Source organism: Stylophora pistillata, chromosome 3, assembly GCF_964205215.1.
Source record: "Stylophora pistillata chromosome 3, jaStyPist1.2, whole genome shotgun sequence".
NCBI classification, from domain to species: Eukaryota; Metazoa; Cnidaria; class Anthozoa; order Scleractinia; family Pocilloporidae; genus Stylophora; species Stylophora pistillata.
The window spans coordinates 25,154,597-25,172,375 of record NC_142521.1 but is presented as its reverse complement, the minus strand read 5'-3'; the positions used below and the strand labels follow the sequence as shown (position 1 = coordinate 25,172,375).

At 38.3% G+C, this 17,779-nt stretch overlaps 1 protein-coding gene across 1 annotated transcript; it reads right to left on the bottom strand.

Moving 5' to 3' along the window:
• Positions 1 to 145: 145 nt before the first annotated feature.
• LOC148735213 (splicing factor 3A subunit 1-like) lies at positions 146 to 13,298 on the bottom strand. The gene is made up of 20 exons (XM_088753424.1): positions 12,494 to 13,298; positions 12,090 to 12,128; positions 10,827 to 10,958; positions 9,947 to 9,984; positions 9,411 to 9,523; positions 8,898 to 8,976; positions 8,507 to 8,587; positions 8,337 to 8,399; positions 7,824 to 7,914; positions 7,386 to 7,457; positions 6,658 to 6,734; positions 6,418 to 6,560; positions 5,858 to 6,162; positions 5,070 to 5,304; positions 3,914 to 4,128; positions 2,986 to 3,276; positions 2,871 to 2,878; positions 2,670 to 2,741; positions 1,120 to 1,364; positions 146 to 640 (listed from the first exon to the last, which is right to left on the bottom strand). Exons 1-19 carry the CDS (start codon positions 12,534 to 12,536, stop codon positions 1,263 to 1,265), a joined length of 2,199 nt encoding a protein of 732 aa, XP_088609550.1. The 5' UTR covers positions 12,537 to 13,298; the 3' UTR covers positions 146 to 640; positions 1,120 to 1,262.
• Positions 13,299 to 17,779: the final 4,481 nt, after the last annotated feature.

The window sequence follows — 17,779 nt, the reverse complement described above, 5'->3', positions numbered from 1 at the left end:
TGAAACGTGATTTCTCTTAGGTGTAAAGGTGATAGAAAAGTTAAGTGTAGCCTTTGTTTGCAAAGTATCACTTTCGTAAAACGCTACCGAAAAGTCTTAAGGATTAAGCCGTGTATGTGTACAGGTCAGAAACATTTGATGTAGCTCCCTTTGAGACGTTTAATAGAAAATATAATAACATTTTCTACAATAGCATTATCCGACATATTTCATTGAACTTCTTTCATACTTTAAGAAAGGCATATAAACTGCAATATATTTTTTGTACAGCAAAGAAATTATTAAATTGGTCAATTTTTCAGTGCAATCGTAGTCTTTGCTATTCTTTTCTTTTACCAATAAAAGATAGGCTGATAGAAGGGAAATTCCCTTTGCTCTTTTTCTGGTAACGAAATGGGGAAGTTATAATCAAAGAATGAAACACGGGAGAGAAAAAAGTGCCTTCCAAAGGATATTTGGAATGATCGGGGTGCGGAAGAAATACACCTAAGATTGAAGTGATTAGACTTGGTTACCGCAGAAATAATGAAAATCACTGATACTCCACATGGATCCATTGCAGAAAACCGTTGTATTTCCTTTGCAGAATAAGCTGATCTTGGTAACTTAAGAGACATCATATTTTTCGAGGCACAGTAACCTAAAAACAAAGTTACAGCGTTAAGAAAAACTCAATAGAATATTAAATCAGCTCTCCGGCAAACCTCCTAAAAACATTATTTTTACGTCCTTTTACAGCACTAAGTAAGGTTGCCACAGCTCTTCCTTTCCTTAGGATCTCATCACGATCTTCCACACAAATTATGAGGTTACACGACAAAACTTTCCGGATTCAAAAGTTATCGGATTCAAAGTTGCCTCTTTAAATTCCGGATTCAAAATCTCCGGAGACACGACCAAACCGGGGAGTTTTTATTTCGGATTCGTCCACTTTCTTGTAAACGGCAACATCAATCCAGTACTAAAAGGTTTCGGATTCATTATGAATCCGGAACAATTTCCTCTAGTGTAAACCTAGTCTAAAAGGGAAACAACATAACTAGCCAGTACTACTTGGAGTTTCTCTTTAGGGTACAGAAAGTGGAGAGAGGTTTAATAAAGAGTAGGGAGGAAGCTTACTGGATATTTGTGGTTCTACATGGGGCGCTCACTGGAGGAGTTGACTTACGGAGTTGGGGCTACACTTGTATAAACAGTTGCAGTAAGACAAAAACAACAGAACGAATCAGGCAACTTTTCGGCCTCTGAGACGGCGAAGTCTTTTATTTCTTTCGTCCACCACGTTCTTTGAGTTGTAGCTGTACTACACTGGCTGGAGTGACATTGTAATATGCCAACGAGTTGGAATCTTTGATGAAAATTCCCTAAAAGAGGCAAGAAGACATATTTGAGGATTTACAGAAAATGAGAGACGAATTGGCACACTGAAGTTCGTCCTGCGCCAAAACTTTGGATAGATGTGGTCGAAAATAGAAGGAAATTATTGAAAGGTTGACAAAAACCTCGCTGCTTTAAACTGTCTGATCTGCTTTCATCCTTAGTTCTATTCTACTCTGCCACTAGGAAAATTGAAAGATAGACTAACAAACACTTCTCTTTCCCGTCAAAATTGCTAAATTGTAACGCTGATATGACCTGTCAGATGTATGCAACACAAAAAAATCGTGTTTAAATTTCTCCCGTGCTTCACAAAAACGAATGTACAAAGAATGAAACAGAAAAAAAAAAAGCCTCAGTAAGCACTTGACCTCAGAAAAAGAAAGAAAAGAAAACAAGCGAAAACAGTGGACCTTTCCGGCCGCATTCTCAGCCAAAGTAAACAACGTAACTCTTCGGCGACTTGTTTCTGACACGAATTTCAGAATAAGGAATTGAATGAGAAATTGAACGAGTAAAACAGTTTAAGGGAAGTGAAAGCAGCCATCTTAAACCAATTCGCTTTTAGTCCCGGCCATGAACTGTTACGCAAGTGTTTGCTCTTTTCTCTTAAGTCAATATTTGTACTTGAGCAGACGTTAATAAATGTATGTCTAGTCGTAGGCGGATTGTCAACGCGGTGAATAAGCTTCATCACCGGATCAGTTTAAAGAGATAAACCTGCTAATCTATCGCCTACTAAAACTATTTGGGAGGTCGCACGAGACTTCGTGACTTTCACGTTATAGTTGTCAGATGTAAGGGCGTGCATGGCGTATATGGTCAGAACGTGGAGTTTAATAATTCTAATGTAATTTATCCATGAAGATTTTTAAGAGAGGTCCACAGTTCGCACAAAAAAACAAGATGGAAATTTTTCTTGACTTTTGCTTGAATCTACTTAAAAGCTGTGACCCACGAGAGCACCGTGCACATTAGCTAAGTAATCTACTAAAAAAACACTCTAGGAAAACCTGATGCAGCAGAATTTCACTAAAAACCCTGTCATATCCTTGGTAACGGTTACCTTATTGTGTTATCTACTCTAGCAAATTTCCTTGTTATCACTTCTTATTCTTGAAAGGTCTCCTCGTCGAAAACCTGGTATTAGACGAGCCAACTTACCCAAGAGAAACTTGATTTTCCATCTATGCAGTAAAGAAAAACTTGCTCGTGTATAAAGGAAGATCATTCAACTAATAACTGTTTTCCCACTGTATCTAGCTATACAGGGAGATTGAAAAAACTCTCACCCCAAGCTGTAGTTTCTGCTTTCCAGCTGGCATACCAGTAATCGCGTGCAGTTTAGCCTTGATCACAGAAATCTAGCGAGAAATAAACAAAACAAAATAGCACTGAAAAATTGTTAAGAAAAATAGCAAGGTGTAAGAAATTAAAGCGGTCAGGAAAAAAAAGATGAAGCTAGCACTGGGAGAGCTGAGGTTTAAATTTACAGGGTCTGCTTCCTGAAATAGTCCTTTTGATGAAAGCTAAGTTTTCGAATTATTCTGAGTTAATTTGCCAGCTTTCTCGCGCGGACATGCACTTCTCTCGGTACCAGACCCACACTTAACGGCAAAGTAAGACGAACTGTGCTGCCGTCCAATTTCCACTCGGACTTATCGGGCATGTTAGGGATCTGGACACCAAAGGTGACCGGGTTAGGGTTGGAGGAAAGGAATTGATCCTCAGGAACAAGATTCGCTTCAGCCGGCTCAGTTCTGGACTTCTTACCAGCTGCGTCATCTCCGTCCATATCTCGCTTATTGAGCGGGGGAGGTGCAACAGGCGGACTGGGATTAACAAACGGCGGGGGCGGCATGCGCGGGAGACCGCCCGGGGGTGGCGGGGGCGGTATACCTAAAGATAAAAAATGAAATTAACACGTTTTTGGAAGGTCTTTAAGAGTAGACGGAAAACAAAGGCTAGAAAAAAGAAGAAATCAATGCACACTGTACAAGACAGACACCTAGAGGTGCTTCCATATAGCAGTCTCACAGAGGTAGGGAAAAGGAAAGAAAAGTGAGCAAGCTTTCATTAGCGCTCCTGTGAGAACATCTCGTGAAGCCTGGAAGAGTCAGGTTGGCCCGTCTTGCTTGATAGCAGGAGGTTTAAACCTTCCATGGGTTTCGCGAGTGCGATATTCCAGTGTAGCAGCGCTAATGCGAGTCCGCGAGCACGCTATCACAAAGAGGTATCACTGAAAATGTGTCAATTACTGACTGGTGGTTTTAATAAATGCGTAATGGAATCGATCAATGGCTTTCTTTCACCAGAACGATCAAATAAAGCTCAGTCGCTAAAAATATTTAAAAAAGGATCAAAAATAGTTGTAGATACCGAAGATTTTCACGCGTCCTGAACAACAAACCAGAAAAACGTAGATTGCAATTCCTAAACATCTCATTTCTGGAAAATCGCCCCTGGACAGACGACTTGATACTTTTTCTGGATGCTCTGCTCATTAAAATTTACTTCAGTAATCGATGGTGCTTACCCATAAACTGTGGGGGTGCACCAGAGGGAAGCATGGGTGGAGGTGGCGGCAGATTCATCATCGCGGACATAGGGGGCGGAGGTGGCGCTCGTGATGCGGTCATCGTACCCAGGGAGGGAGGGGGCGGGATAGCTGCGGTAGGTAGTAGCGGGGCATCGGGAGGTTTATCTTGCTCTGGTACCTTTGGTCCGATTCGTTCTCGTTCTTCTGAGGGCCTGAAGGGCAACATAAGAACTAGGATTAAGTACTTACATGTATGGCCACTGTCGCTTCGAAGAACACGATATCAGCAAGGATCCATGTGACCATGGCTGAACCGTTTAGTTAAAGCTGTGACCCAGACTTGAAAATGTTCCTTAGGGTTTTTTTCCTTGACGGTCCTCTTGGCCGACCAAATTAACACTAGCTCGGATATTAAATAAAAGTTTATTATTATTATTATTATTATTATTATTATTATTATTATTATCATCATTATTTGTCCGCGGACATTATCTTTTACGAGATGAGGATAGTTTTCTGAGAGCGAAGTTAGAAGAAAACCGTGAGCTTAGAGGAACAGATAATGTCCAAGGACAAAGATATGAGCATATGTTCGCGCCAACTGGAGGCTACTGTGTTTAACATCCTTTCAAATATTTTTCGATGCGCGGGAAAAATGTCTACCAAAACCTCACATTTTGCTGAGTGGGATGTTTATTTTTCAGTGTTAACTGGTACGACTTTCATAAACAAACAAACATGTCCAATCTCCTGTAACGATGGCTAAACGCTATCTCTTCCTGAATTAGAAGTTTGCTAACGAACGCTTTTATCGTGTTAGAGGTAAGGTATGAAAATTGGGAATATCACTTGACGTATATCCTCACCTTTTCACCAGATTTAACTGAGGAATATTCGGTCTCGCAAAGACCAATCGCACGCGAGCAAAAATATTCGATCGATTATTATAAGTAATCATTGGATGAGGTTGAGCAAGATTTCATGAATTATCAAAACCGAGGTCTGAGGTATCTGCCGAAGCCAAAGGCTTCGGCAGATAACACAGAAACGAGGTTTGATTCGCACTCGCAAACTGTTGCTTCTTGAAACAACTTATATGTCCGCTGACGGAAATCTTGCGCAACATGGAGCATAGAGTTAAGTTCATACTCACGTGAGTCCCTTCGATTTGTGTATGGCCTCGATCTGTTGTTCAATTGTCACGCCTTGTTTAGCCAAGCGTGACGTGGCCGCCATGGAAACAGTGTGACCATCCCATGTGACTTTCTCTGGTTTTCGGATGTCTTCTTCCCCGATCTTCTTACCGATGACAGTTTCTTCGTCACCAGCTCCAAAGATGTCGGTACGGCGCTCGGCCAGCTGCTTCAGACTGCTTCCAATTGACATACCTGACAGGCAAATGGAAGTATGCTTTAGGCATCCAAAGAAATTCAAAATGGCCAGAATTTAGCCAAGACTTTGTCTAAGCTTTGTCATGGTCAATAAAACACACAGAGAAAGAGAGAAGACGGAGAGGTTGAAAAAGGAAACAAACAAAAAAAAAAGACTAGCTAACAACTTGGACGGAACAAGCTTGATAAACTTCCAGACGCCAAAGATCAAACGAACGTCGATTCTACTGAAATTGTTTTGGGCTTTGGAATTTCACCGAGACGTCTGCTCCGCGAGATCTCGCTCGAGAAAAACAAATTACCTACTTTCCAAACTCGTTTTCGACTCTATGCTCTTCGTAATCATATTGTTTTCAGGCACAATAATTAATCTGAGATGGCCTCACAGTGCCTTCACACAGGCGTCTCAGAAAACAGACTTCAGTCAATAGTCTTTTCCAAAAATAGCTTTAGTAAAACGACCCTCCCCCCTCCCCTTCTATTTTTCTTGTTTTAACCTCATAGCGTATTCACACCGAGCAGATTGAATGACCAATAGCAATTCTTCTACCTTCGGCAAACACTTGTTCCTGCTCCTTCTTCTCCTGCATCACCCTGTCTCTCTGCTCCCTCCAGCGTGGATCCGACAGACTAATCTTCATGTGCTCAGCCATGTTCTCTGCAGGGACCCGCTCGCCTGTGATTGGTGAGATCAGGAACTTGTCCGTCTGTGCCAGGGGTGCAGGCGCTTTAGGAGCCTTAGGATCATAATTTCTCCGGATTTGGATGTTCGATCCAAGGGCCGTGGGAGGTAGGGGCGGTTTGGGGCCGGGCTCCAAGGGGATCGGCGGAAGAGGTACCTCATTGATGTCTGTGCTTTTCAAGAAGATTAAAACAACATGGCCGTCACGGTCTTTGTAAAAGAGTCATAAACACTAAAACAAACACACTAAACGTTTTTGCGGACAACCTCGTACGTAAACAACTCTTCTCCCATTCTCCTTTACAAAGTCTTGTTTCAATCCCCGTCCAAAATTTGATATTTGAACTTTCTCATAAGCGGATGCCGACGAGGGTGTAGGCCGGTACTATGTAGGTTGATGAAAAGGTACAAGCACTGTAGGTAGTAACTTAAGATAAGATTGTCTTACCCCAGTTGGCTCCTTCATAGGAGGGGGAGGTGGAGGAACTTGTAACAATGGCGGCTCTGGTTCATCGACTTCCATCTCCACATCCATGTTGACTTCCATATCATCTGGCGTAGGACCATCATCCTACAAACAGTAATGATAAACTTTTCAGTTTTGGCCTTGAAAAGAACATGAAACATTAAAGCAACTATCAAATTTAAATTTATCACAACCTACACACCTGAACTTGTTCATAGCGTTCGTGCGCCAATATCCTGGCTCCAAGCTGTTCTCTACTTACTGGTGGAGGCAGGTTGGCTAAAATAACACAACACAAGGATCTTAATAAAATTAATAGAAACAAATGTTTTGACAGAGTAATGCTTAATTGCAGGTGTAAATGGTGCTTTTCTGTGAAGGTTTTCGACAGCTTTCCCCTTCAGCTGTGAAACTAGGACAACTGCAAATTGTAGCTGTCTCTACGGACAACCTAAAAACAGCATTTTTTCAAAAACATCACTCACTTCCAGTGTTTCTTACATCAAACCATGAACACTATAACTCTCAAAATCTGAATGTTAAATCTCCCTTCTAGCTACTACATGTTTCCCTGTAAATTAGTAAGACAATTTGGTAGTACACCTGTACATGTAGATCAAGATAACAAATTCGAACAGATGAGTTTGAGTAATGGCTCCCCTGTTTACTTGATAATGTATGAATACCAAAGGGACAAGTTCTATGTTTGACACTTCTGAGAGTTAAAGGGTTCAACCCTCGTAGAATTGTAAAATGAGTATATTGGCTCATATATCATTATGGCTAAACCAACAAAAAGTCTTGAATTGCATTATCCAATGATCAAGTTTTTAATAATGTATGGATACCACAGGGAGAAGTGGTGGATGTTAGACACCTCTGGGGGTTAAAGGGTTCAACCCTGTTAGAATTGTAAAGTGAGTAACCAACCTGTTTCGTTGTCTTTGAAGTCCACTGTTTCCAACACAACAAAGTCATGCCTGTCCACTGATGCAAATGCAACTAAATTTGAAGAAGGAAAATAATCAGTTGAGGAATAGTTCATTTCCATACAATTGAAAAATAGGGCGCTTCACTAGTATCGCAGAGGTCAGTGGTTCGAATCCCATACAGGCCTGATTTTTTTCAGGTCTGATTTTCGCTATTGCATAAATAGCGCTCTCTACTGCGAGGATCATGCATCATACGTATCTATAACCGCAGTTCAAAATATATGAACTTCATATATTCATTGTATCATTCTTGCAAAAGTTTACAAAAATGTTTCCGTATAACAAGCTATTCCTGTCATTTCCAAATTTTCAAAGATTTTGAGTTTCATGGTGCTTTCTAAAATATACTGCTATTGTTAATCACAAAGATGCCAACCTCTTTCTTTTTCTTTTTCATCCTCCAATTTCTTTTTTTCTCTCTCTTGCTGCTTAATCCACTCCACACGATACATGACATGATCCAGAATCTAAGAAGATGCAAAGTATGTCAGCTACTCTGACTGATAACTGAAATACAAAAAAACCTTGTCCACAGATAGACTGACAGTTTTCTATTAATTACACCAAGACAGCCCACTGATGTATTGAATATGCTTGTGAATATAACTGATTATATATGAGGGGAGCCTGTCTCCTTTCCGGTTTTTATGTAGTACATAGAAATGTAGTGTATCATAAAAATATACCCACCCCCCCTCCCCCCCCAAAAAAAGTACAATACGGAAGAAAGTTAACTTTCAGACATTTGAACTACATATTTCTGGGTGGAAGATTAATATACTGACTACTAATTTTCCCAAACAAAAGAGGATTACAATTCACTTAGCAACAAATCATCGTTAAAAAATTGATATTAACTCTATTTAAGTGTAGAAGACTTTTGTGATACCTCTTTGGGTTTGTAGGCATTTTTTTGCAACTTCTCTTTGATATCACTTGGGGGAATTAAGACCTGATGAGATGAAAGATTTATTGAACCTGGTTACAACACCTACTGCAGTACATGATTGTGTTTGTGTGAAAATAGTGTGAAACAAAACATCACTAAACAAGGCTCACCTTCGTATACTGTTCCACAAGCTTGGTGAAGTAGTTGAACAAACTGTGCTGTGGCGGTAAGAAGTCAAACTGATAGTTTCTCTGTAATAAAAATGATGATTGTGATTGCAAGTCACAATGGCTGTTTCAAAAAGCAATCTACATGTACAACTGTTAGATATATCATTATTTTTCATTCTAGTAAGAGAAGTGATTCTCTCATTATCATTCACAGTGTATTTATACTGATCACTGGTTTACACCAGCCTTTTCCCTATGGATCTGCTGATTGGTCTCGATTGATCAACTATAATTCACTTACACTCTACTAAATGAAAAATATAATAATTTTAGCTAGTGCATATACATCTGAATTGTCTCATGATAGTAAAGTGCCTTATGGCAAACATACTTGCTCTCGGTTCATGAGATTGGTTGGGAACTGATGCCCATTCCTTGCCACAAACTGTGCAGTTAGTTTTACAATATTCCTGTGTGTTTAAAAGGGATAAAAAATGATGACTTGAAATTACAATGAAAGACCTACATCATTCTATATCAATTCTCTACACTGTCTTCCTCTGTTTTTCCTTATTTTTGCTTTTAGAATATGGTGTTGAATCAAAAAGTATTCCCAGGTTAATATTATCATAGAATTTAATAATTTCCAATACTGTAACAGTACCTTAAGGAGGCTAGGCTACAAGCATATGTATCTTGCATCAATACAAACTGAACAGAAATATTTAACATGTCATCAGGTTTTCAGTAAAAACAGATTATAGTTGAATTCAACTTTACTAATACAATCATGTAAATAACAATTTATGGTAAAATACACCCAAGGTTACTGATTTTACACCCAGAAAATTCTGAAGAAAAAAGAAAAGGAGTTAGCATATTATGAAGGTATTTTATTACTCACAGATCTAATGCAGATATGGAAGGTGGATCAGCCATAAATTCAAACTCAGGGGGAGGTTCTTTGGGTACAGGTGGCTCTGAAATTGCCACTAGTATCTGCATCAATGGTTTTGGCTGAAACCAAACACAAACAGAGTTCAAATGATGTAAATGTGAACAGTAATGCATTCATCCATCTTTGAGCATGCTCAAAAATTGACAATGGATATAACCATCTAACGTTTTACCAAGCTGCAACGTACCATTTTGGTCATGTGGAGGCTGGAAAGATTTAGTTGACACAACTTGCTCTACAAATCACCAACTTGGGCCTCAAAACTTTGTAATTGAAACTTTGGAGAATTGAGTATTGAGTTTCACTCCAAGACTGTCCACTTACTGTACAAGTGACTAACACAGTAGGCTGTAACAATGAATTCTCAAGATTAATCCACATCAGATCTACACTATGTAGCTTTCATTTGGAGAATTTGCTCTCAGATCTCAGAAGTGAAAGAGTCAATACAGATCATAAAGATCCTTTAAAAATGTTCCTACCTTTTGTGGAACAGGAGCTGCTGGGATGACCTCCGGCTCTGATAAATAGTTTATGATCAATTTAATGCATTAAAGTATCACAAAGTTTATTAATTATATCATAGCAGACCAAACTACATGTACATGTAGGACAAATTAAGTTCCAAAGCAATTACAGGTCCAAATCTAGTTTTCTTTGCTGTTTTTAAAATATAATAACTGTATATCGATCTACACTGTATCATTGGGAGGGTAATAATTATTTTTCACCGATTGCGTGTTTAAAAATGCAAAAACAATTATTTTTTATCAACTGCATACATAGAATATCCAATACCCAATAAAGGAAATTCCACTTAGTGTGGTTTGAAATGAGGGAAGAAGATAACTACACATTACGGCAACAATCCATAGATAAAACCTTATGAACTAGTTTGAAGTACAGATAAGCACAAGACATAGATACACTGTACAAAAAAAAAGAAAGAAAGAAAATGTAAAAACAGTGGGACCAATGTGTAGAAAAAAAATGGTCCCAATAACTCCAGGTAAAAATAAGTGTAGGCAGACTTGGCTCTTCTGGAAGGAAAAAACTAAAGGATCCACAGAAAAACCCTTGCAACAAAGATACATGCAGGGGCCAAAAAAACTCAATCAATGTGAGACCCTTGCTCCAAAAATCAGACCTGGATCAGACCTGGGTCATGTCAATGGAATGTTACAGCTCTTCTTACTACATTATCCAAGCCCTCTTCCAAAGACAAGTTCAGACTGTAAATGGCTACTTCTGCATTACTGCATATCATAATATACCTGTAACACATACTGTTCATTCTTATGATCCTCTTTTTCTTTTCAAACTATAAAAGTGGACCTGATGCATCATGTTCCTATCTCTCACCTTTGTCATCCTGCTCTTTAATTTCTGTAATTTTTGGTTGGAAGTATGCATGGTAGGGGTCTCCGGGATTCAGGAAATTAAACTTTGGATTGTTTATTTCATTCTGTCTGATTCGCAATTCAAATTCACGTCCTGCAACAAATAGATAAGAGTGACACAATAATTACTTACAACAATCCACTTTTCTCAAAGCAGTAAAATCATCAAATGTAGTGGTTTTAGAATGGTGAAAAGTGACTGGAGGATGTTCTCCATATTGCAGAACAAAATAACTCAGTGCATCAAAATTTAGCTATATAATAAGGTAAAGGATACATGCATTTTAATTGGTTCTTATCTATGATATGTTGCCGAACTACTGCATAGATGATGTCACCATCCACAAAATTTTACTTTTTAAAATAAAACAAATGGATTCCATGTTTCCATGTGCGTGTATCTGTTCAGCAATGGATCAATGATGACACCACAAGCAACTGTGGTAAGAACCACTTTCTTGTTCTGGCCACATTTCAAAATCACCAATGATCTACTACTAAACAGATACATGCCAACGCAGAATTGATCTGTTAAACAGAGAATTCTGCATGACCACCGTAGAATTCTACCATCTACAATCCCTGATCACCACAAAGGATACCAGTTTCAATTTAGAATCATCTTTTCCCCTGAACACTGTTACTGAACAGACAGAGCTCTGTGCTGTAAAATATCTCTTTGTTGGGATGCATTTAAATCACACAGAGACAAATGCTGTTCCATTGAGTGTCAAAAATAATTTGGTATTACATTGTTTTTTACTTTACTTTGTTCTGTGACTACTCAAGAAAACTTGTTCTCCCTCCCGACTGATCTAGTCCAAAACTAAAACCAAATGCCAGCTGATCACCACATTTCCTTGAAGTAGAGCAGGTCAGTGTGGTGACTGTATGGTTCTTACTTAGAGTTCTTCTCTTCTCTTCTCTTCTCTCCTTGAGATTCTTTCCTTTAGTGTCAGATGACACCAAATCAAAAGTTGCTCTATTTAGGGAGTTTTTTTTGTCAAACTTGTAATAAGAAAGTTATTTATGGTCATCTAGCTAATCAAATACTTATGGGCCAAACAAGACTCCACTCTTATCTATCACACATTTACAACTACAGTATACACACGTGTATGATCCACACATGCAAATATAGTAATTTTAATTCTCACGTCTACTTTTACCGTAGTGTCGATATACTGATCAATACTTGTTATTTTACATATGTGTTCCTACACACCGTTCCTGGCAACAAAGCTCGCAGTCTTGTCAACGATATCTGAACCTTAAGTTAAGGTTTACGTGTATTTTATAGAACTACTTTGAATAAAATGCTCTCATTACCGACCAGTTACGAAATAGCTTTGCTTCGTTCTGAAATATATTTACATGTGGTCATGCACGTCAACTTGAAGTTCTGCACCACACTATATAGCAGCATTGAAACTATCAACTGTCACAGGATTTTTTCTGAAAGGACATAATTTTCATTTCGTTTGATCTTTCCAAAATGAAAGCAACGAGGCAATATGATCAGTCTTCCTACAACGTGACGTCTAATTAGTGGAAGACGAAGTTGGAAATGCCTCACCGTATTCTCGCCACCAAGAGACCACAAAACGTGGTCTACACAAGGAAAGATACTTCTCACCTCCGGTGGAGGGTAAATAACTCCGATGGCCGGCATCCTGTGAGTAGAAGATTACTGCAACAACTCAGAACGCTATTCCTTCACGCGGCGAAAAATGCGCGGCTGCTTCAAAATAAAATCAATGTTTTCAGGAACCACAGTGCTCTTTCGACCGACTTCTCATCTGGCTAAAGTTATCGAAGGTTGAATTATAGGAATATTCCTTTCGAGAGCTGAAGATCCAAACTATGGAGAATTCGAGTCAATGGAGGTTATTAAATTAAGTTTCAGCGCACGTGCTTGAAGAACTGTATCTGGCAACTTTACCGCGCTTTTAAGAAACGCGGGCATCAACATGGGCAGCTTCTAACAAACAGTAGAGCCACTGATGAATCAAAATAAATACATGTTTACCGCCATGTCGGGAAAAAAATGCCTACAAACAAGTCGCAAGTGTGATATCACTCTCCGCTCTAATTGGATGAGTAGGTTGCTGGTAATGTCTTCTTTTTTTTTAAGATAAATCACGACGAGCTTTTCACTACATCAAAAGTATCCAACTCCGAGATATTTTAGACACTCGACTAAAAAATTCCTTATCTTCGGGCTTTATCAGATTATTTCGAGTGTACTTCAGACAAAGTTTTCTAACCATCACTTCCATTTTTATGTCTTCTAGTAAACACAATGTCGTAGAGATAATTTCGAATTAGCCACAAACGGAAAACATCACGCTAACTTAGACTTGCAAAATTTGCAACTCTGATGTTGGTAAATGCCTAGCATGTATCTACAAAATCATGCAAAAGTTGCATTTTACACTTGACGATATATTCGTTGTGCTTGATATACATTTGCTATCGGTATTGCGAAGTCAACGCCTTTGAATGAAAACCATCGAATACACAGCACGACTAATTTTGCATTCCTGCTTTTCACAAAGATTTCTTTAATTGGAGGCAAAAACGGCAGGTGTTCACCAATCTGTATAACAGATACTTGTTCCTGTTTAGAAAGTGGTAAAGTGAATTAACTTTCATTGTTCGTGCCCTAATCCTCCTTTGCCGTATGCTGCCTGTGTTTTGCAACATGTATTTGCTTCCACTCATAATAACAAGAGAGATGGAGATTCATAGTATTATTTCCTGTGGAAAAAACTTCTTTGAACTACAAATGACGACGATTTCGTCGTAACTCGCCGTTATCTCGTGCCAAAGTCCGTGTTCATTCTCTGTTTGGTTACATGTTATAGAGTATCACACCCTTATCAAATGAGATTTATCTTAAGATCTTATCTTCTGATATACCTAACATGCACAGTTGTCATTAAGGCTCAATAATCTAAATGCTAGAATTAATCAATTGCTTAGTTCTGTATATAGACATGATTTCTCCTCAAAAAATTTTGAACTGAAAAGAAATGCAATAAGACAACGCAAAGGTTCCAGACAAGTTTGTTTTGTAAGCCTCATCAATATTTCACTTGCTGTTTGTAATCAATACTTACATAATGTGAACGCCGCTGACTCGAAACAATCGCAGGCATCATGAGCGTAGTAAGAGTTACCCAATGAAAAGACAGGATACTACCTCGTCCTGTTTATACGGTATACAACAGGTGAAGTCGGTTCTTTCCACACATGCTACATCCACGTTCGCTGCAAGCTTTCTTATCCTGCTAATCTCACGCATTGGCCCACACGGGCAGATGCGCCAACTAGCACTTACTAACCTCACGCAAGGGAAAGATGACAGAATCTATGGTAAGTAAGCTTGTAGTTGACGTGATTTCACACTTTCTATCCGTATTCAGTGTTGACACACACTTCGCTGATACAGCTGTGTTTGGGAGGAGGTTTACACCACACAGAATGATAAATTTGCAAATTTTATTACCGAAATGTGAAATTTGTTATCAAACCCACACGAATATAACCTTTTTTTTATTATTTCAAAGCAAAATCCAGGACAGTAACTACAGACACAGTAATTGAATATGTCGATGAGCTTTGCGAAAATTAAATCACAGCAAGAGACTTATCTTTACTTTGAGCGAAACAGCTATAATATTTATGCAGATGAAATCTGGTTCAACTAATAAGGTTTCTGGGACGATTTCGTATCTCCTCCTTCCTTATCAAAATACTAAGTTTACTGAAACATGTCGCCAAAAACTGGGAAAGTTTTACAAGTTCAAAATACTTCTATGAGATGCAATCGAACGACCAAAAGTTGGATAGCGTGACTTTTAGAAAATCAAGTTTTGAAATATAAAAATTAGCTTTTGTCTTTGTCGACAAGATAATGAAAACATCTATGAAATATCCTTACGGGCAAACAGCAAGTGTTAGCTGGAACGAGGAAGAAACATTTGCGATTTTGATTACAAAGTTGAGATCACAGCGATCGGAATTTTTCAATTGAATAACGGGAACCCACTAAGAGGTTGTCAGTCAGAGTTTTTAATTTTCTATGACATTCTTCGAGATTAACTAACAACAATTTAAAATTCAACTTGACAGTGAGTTTCATTCCTACACGCTGGTTGAGAGAAGAATAGACCATTGTTAACACTTGCGGTGCAAAATTGTTGTATCCTCACGAAATCTTAGAAAGCGAAGAAAAATCAAACTTGGCTCGCATGAAGGGCGACCCCAAGGTTGCCTTCAATATTTCGATTAAGAAGTGTTTGATTCGGAGCCTTTAAGTGATATTTTGAAAACTTTTGCGAGTTGTTTTCAAGTAACGGATGACTGAGTTCCAAAGCGACCTGCTTAAGTTCTACACACGCCACACGCGACCTTTTTTAAGCGTAAGGAAAACTAATCAAAACAAGAAATCCCTGCGTGATATATCTGACGTTAGTTGTCTCTTTAACTGATGAATGAAAACTGCTCCTGTACGAGGCAATCTGTCAAATGGAAATGGTGATAAAAGTTTCGTGTTCTGTCTAATGTCTCTACACCCTTATTCTGTGACATATTTTTGAAGCTTTCTAAGTGTTTTTGCTTAAATTAGTGGCATGATTCTAATTGAAAAGGTCCTGCTGCGAGAAGTGCCGTGCTCGGCGTGTGGGCCAAGAAAAGTTGAGAAAAATTCATCATCTATCATCATTCATTGAAATATGCCTGTCTTCCTTGGAAGCCAAGACCCTTTTAACATTTTATGCTCTGAGCACACCACACTGCCTTAAGTAATGAAAGAACTACAGTTGCTGGAAAAAAAAAATCCGTTTCATAGAGAAAATTAATTTCTATGTAAAATTAGCAATTTTACATAGAAATTACGCAAGTTATCCTTGCGCGCAGCTTAATGGATTGTGATTAGCACGGATCAGGATTTATCAAACAGATCGCGTCGTCTGTAAGGCTTCTTAGCTTTCAAACTGCTAGCTAATTTTAAAAAGATAAAATACTTGACGGCTCGTATTATCACTCGTTTTCATGGGAAGCTAATGAATACTAGATTTTAAAATATCGAGGACTGATGAAATCAGTGGGCACAAAGAGACATCTCAGTGTTGCTAAAGACGGACGTTTTCACTGCGAATTCTCATTCAACAGATATCATTGACGTTCTTTGTCGAAGTCTTCTTTATCATTGAACTAATCTCCACTCTGTTCGCCGCTATATTTCTATCACTCAGAAAACCAGATCGAAATCAGATGTCGGACGAAAAAAGTTCTAATTTTTTTTATCAGAGAGCTATGATGAATTTTAACTGACAATAATCCCTCAAAAAAAAAAGAAACTTTCAAGAAAACTTTCGATTGAGTTTCAGAAGTAATACAGGACTACTTTTGCTTCACACTGTGTTTTGATTGGTCCAGAAAACTCGCACTACCCTCCTATCACATGAAACAAAAAAATAAACCAACCATGACTTGTTTACCTGCCTTTTCCTGCTCTTCTAACGGTTCGCTTGGCCGATGTGAACACTTTGATTTTCACTTATTCGACGCTCAATTGAAAACTGCTCTAATATGGAACTTGAATTGCACTTTTTGAGCGCTGTTTCTTCAAAAAATCACGCAGCAATTTTTACGTTTTATTTATACCTTATATTTCAGATTTGCTGAACTTCAGTGGGGTAATTACACCAAAGTCCCTCTTTGACTGTCTAGGAACGAGCCTTGAAATCTTCCGAAATCATTGAATCTGGGAAGACCTCAGATTTTGGAGAGCATTACTTATGAACAATCCACCTTCACTAAACTCCACCAAACCAGCCGTTCCACACGATGACTGAAATCAAGATCCTTGTAAGATATACCAAAATATCTCCTGATAAAGCCAACCCTAGGATTAACCGATCACATCATGACGTAAAGATAAAACAGACATCCGAGAAGGCAGTGCATGGAAATGACCCAAGAGTTGCCGTAATTTCAGTAGTAATGGAACGAATAGTTTATTAAAAAGTTATATACTTACACAGTATAACTGCCCAAGCAGCACTTTCATCAATAACCAACTACTAAGGAAGTTGTTATTCTGATTAACATTCTGATTTTTGCATAAGGCAATTTGTAACATCAACGGGTCTTTAGATAATTTCTCTGATATCATTTTTCCTAAGAAAAATCAGGGCTTTATTCAAGCAGATGAGTCACTGTTACTACTGCCTTTTTTTAGTTTACACGGACTATTGTATCAAATCAGATAGTATTCAGTAACAATTCAGTTCACTCTTTTTCATGCCTGCGACTAATTCACAGCACTCTCTTCAGCTTATTACTAATTCACACGTTTCAAACGCAATGATTTAAACAGATCAAACCGATCCGCAAAATGTAATATTATGATACCAATCATTAGCTATCCATTGTTTTAATTGGACTAATCATACTAACTCACATACTTATTGACTCACTCTTAAATTTAGAAACTAATTGAGTAACTGCACAACTAACATACTAATATATACTGATACATACTAATGTACTAACGCTTAATAATACAACGAAGCGGCATCGATCTTTCTCTGTTTTCTTATATATTATCCTAGGTAAATCTAACCGACTTGCTAACTTTCTTACCTAACTAACACACTGGCTCACTAAGATCCGCAGTATAACTTTATCTAACATACTGATAGCTTGAATGGTGCCTGGGAAATATGTTTTGTTCTGTGCGTGTCCCTTCTTTATCAATTATTCTCTTATTAACAGTTTACCAATTGACAAAATAACCAACTAATTTAGGTATTAACTAATTAACTTACAAATTTACTAACTTATTATCCAACCAACTAATCAACTTACCAACTAACTAATTGATTTACTAACTAACTGATTTAC

Coding starts and splice junctions, on each gene's coding strand:
- LOC148735213 (XM_088753424.1), bottom strand. CDS start 12,536: ATGCCGGCCATCGGAGTTATTTACCCTCCACCGGAGGTGAGAA. Junction 10,959..12,089: donor GAGCTTTGTTGCCAGGAACG/GTGTGTAGGAAC, acceptor TATTTGTTGCAG/GACGTGAATTTGAATTGCGA. Junction 6,561..6,657: donor AACGCTATGAACAAGTTCAG/GTGTGTAGGTTG, acceptor TACTGTTTGTAG/GATGATGGTCCTACGCCAGA.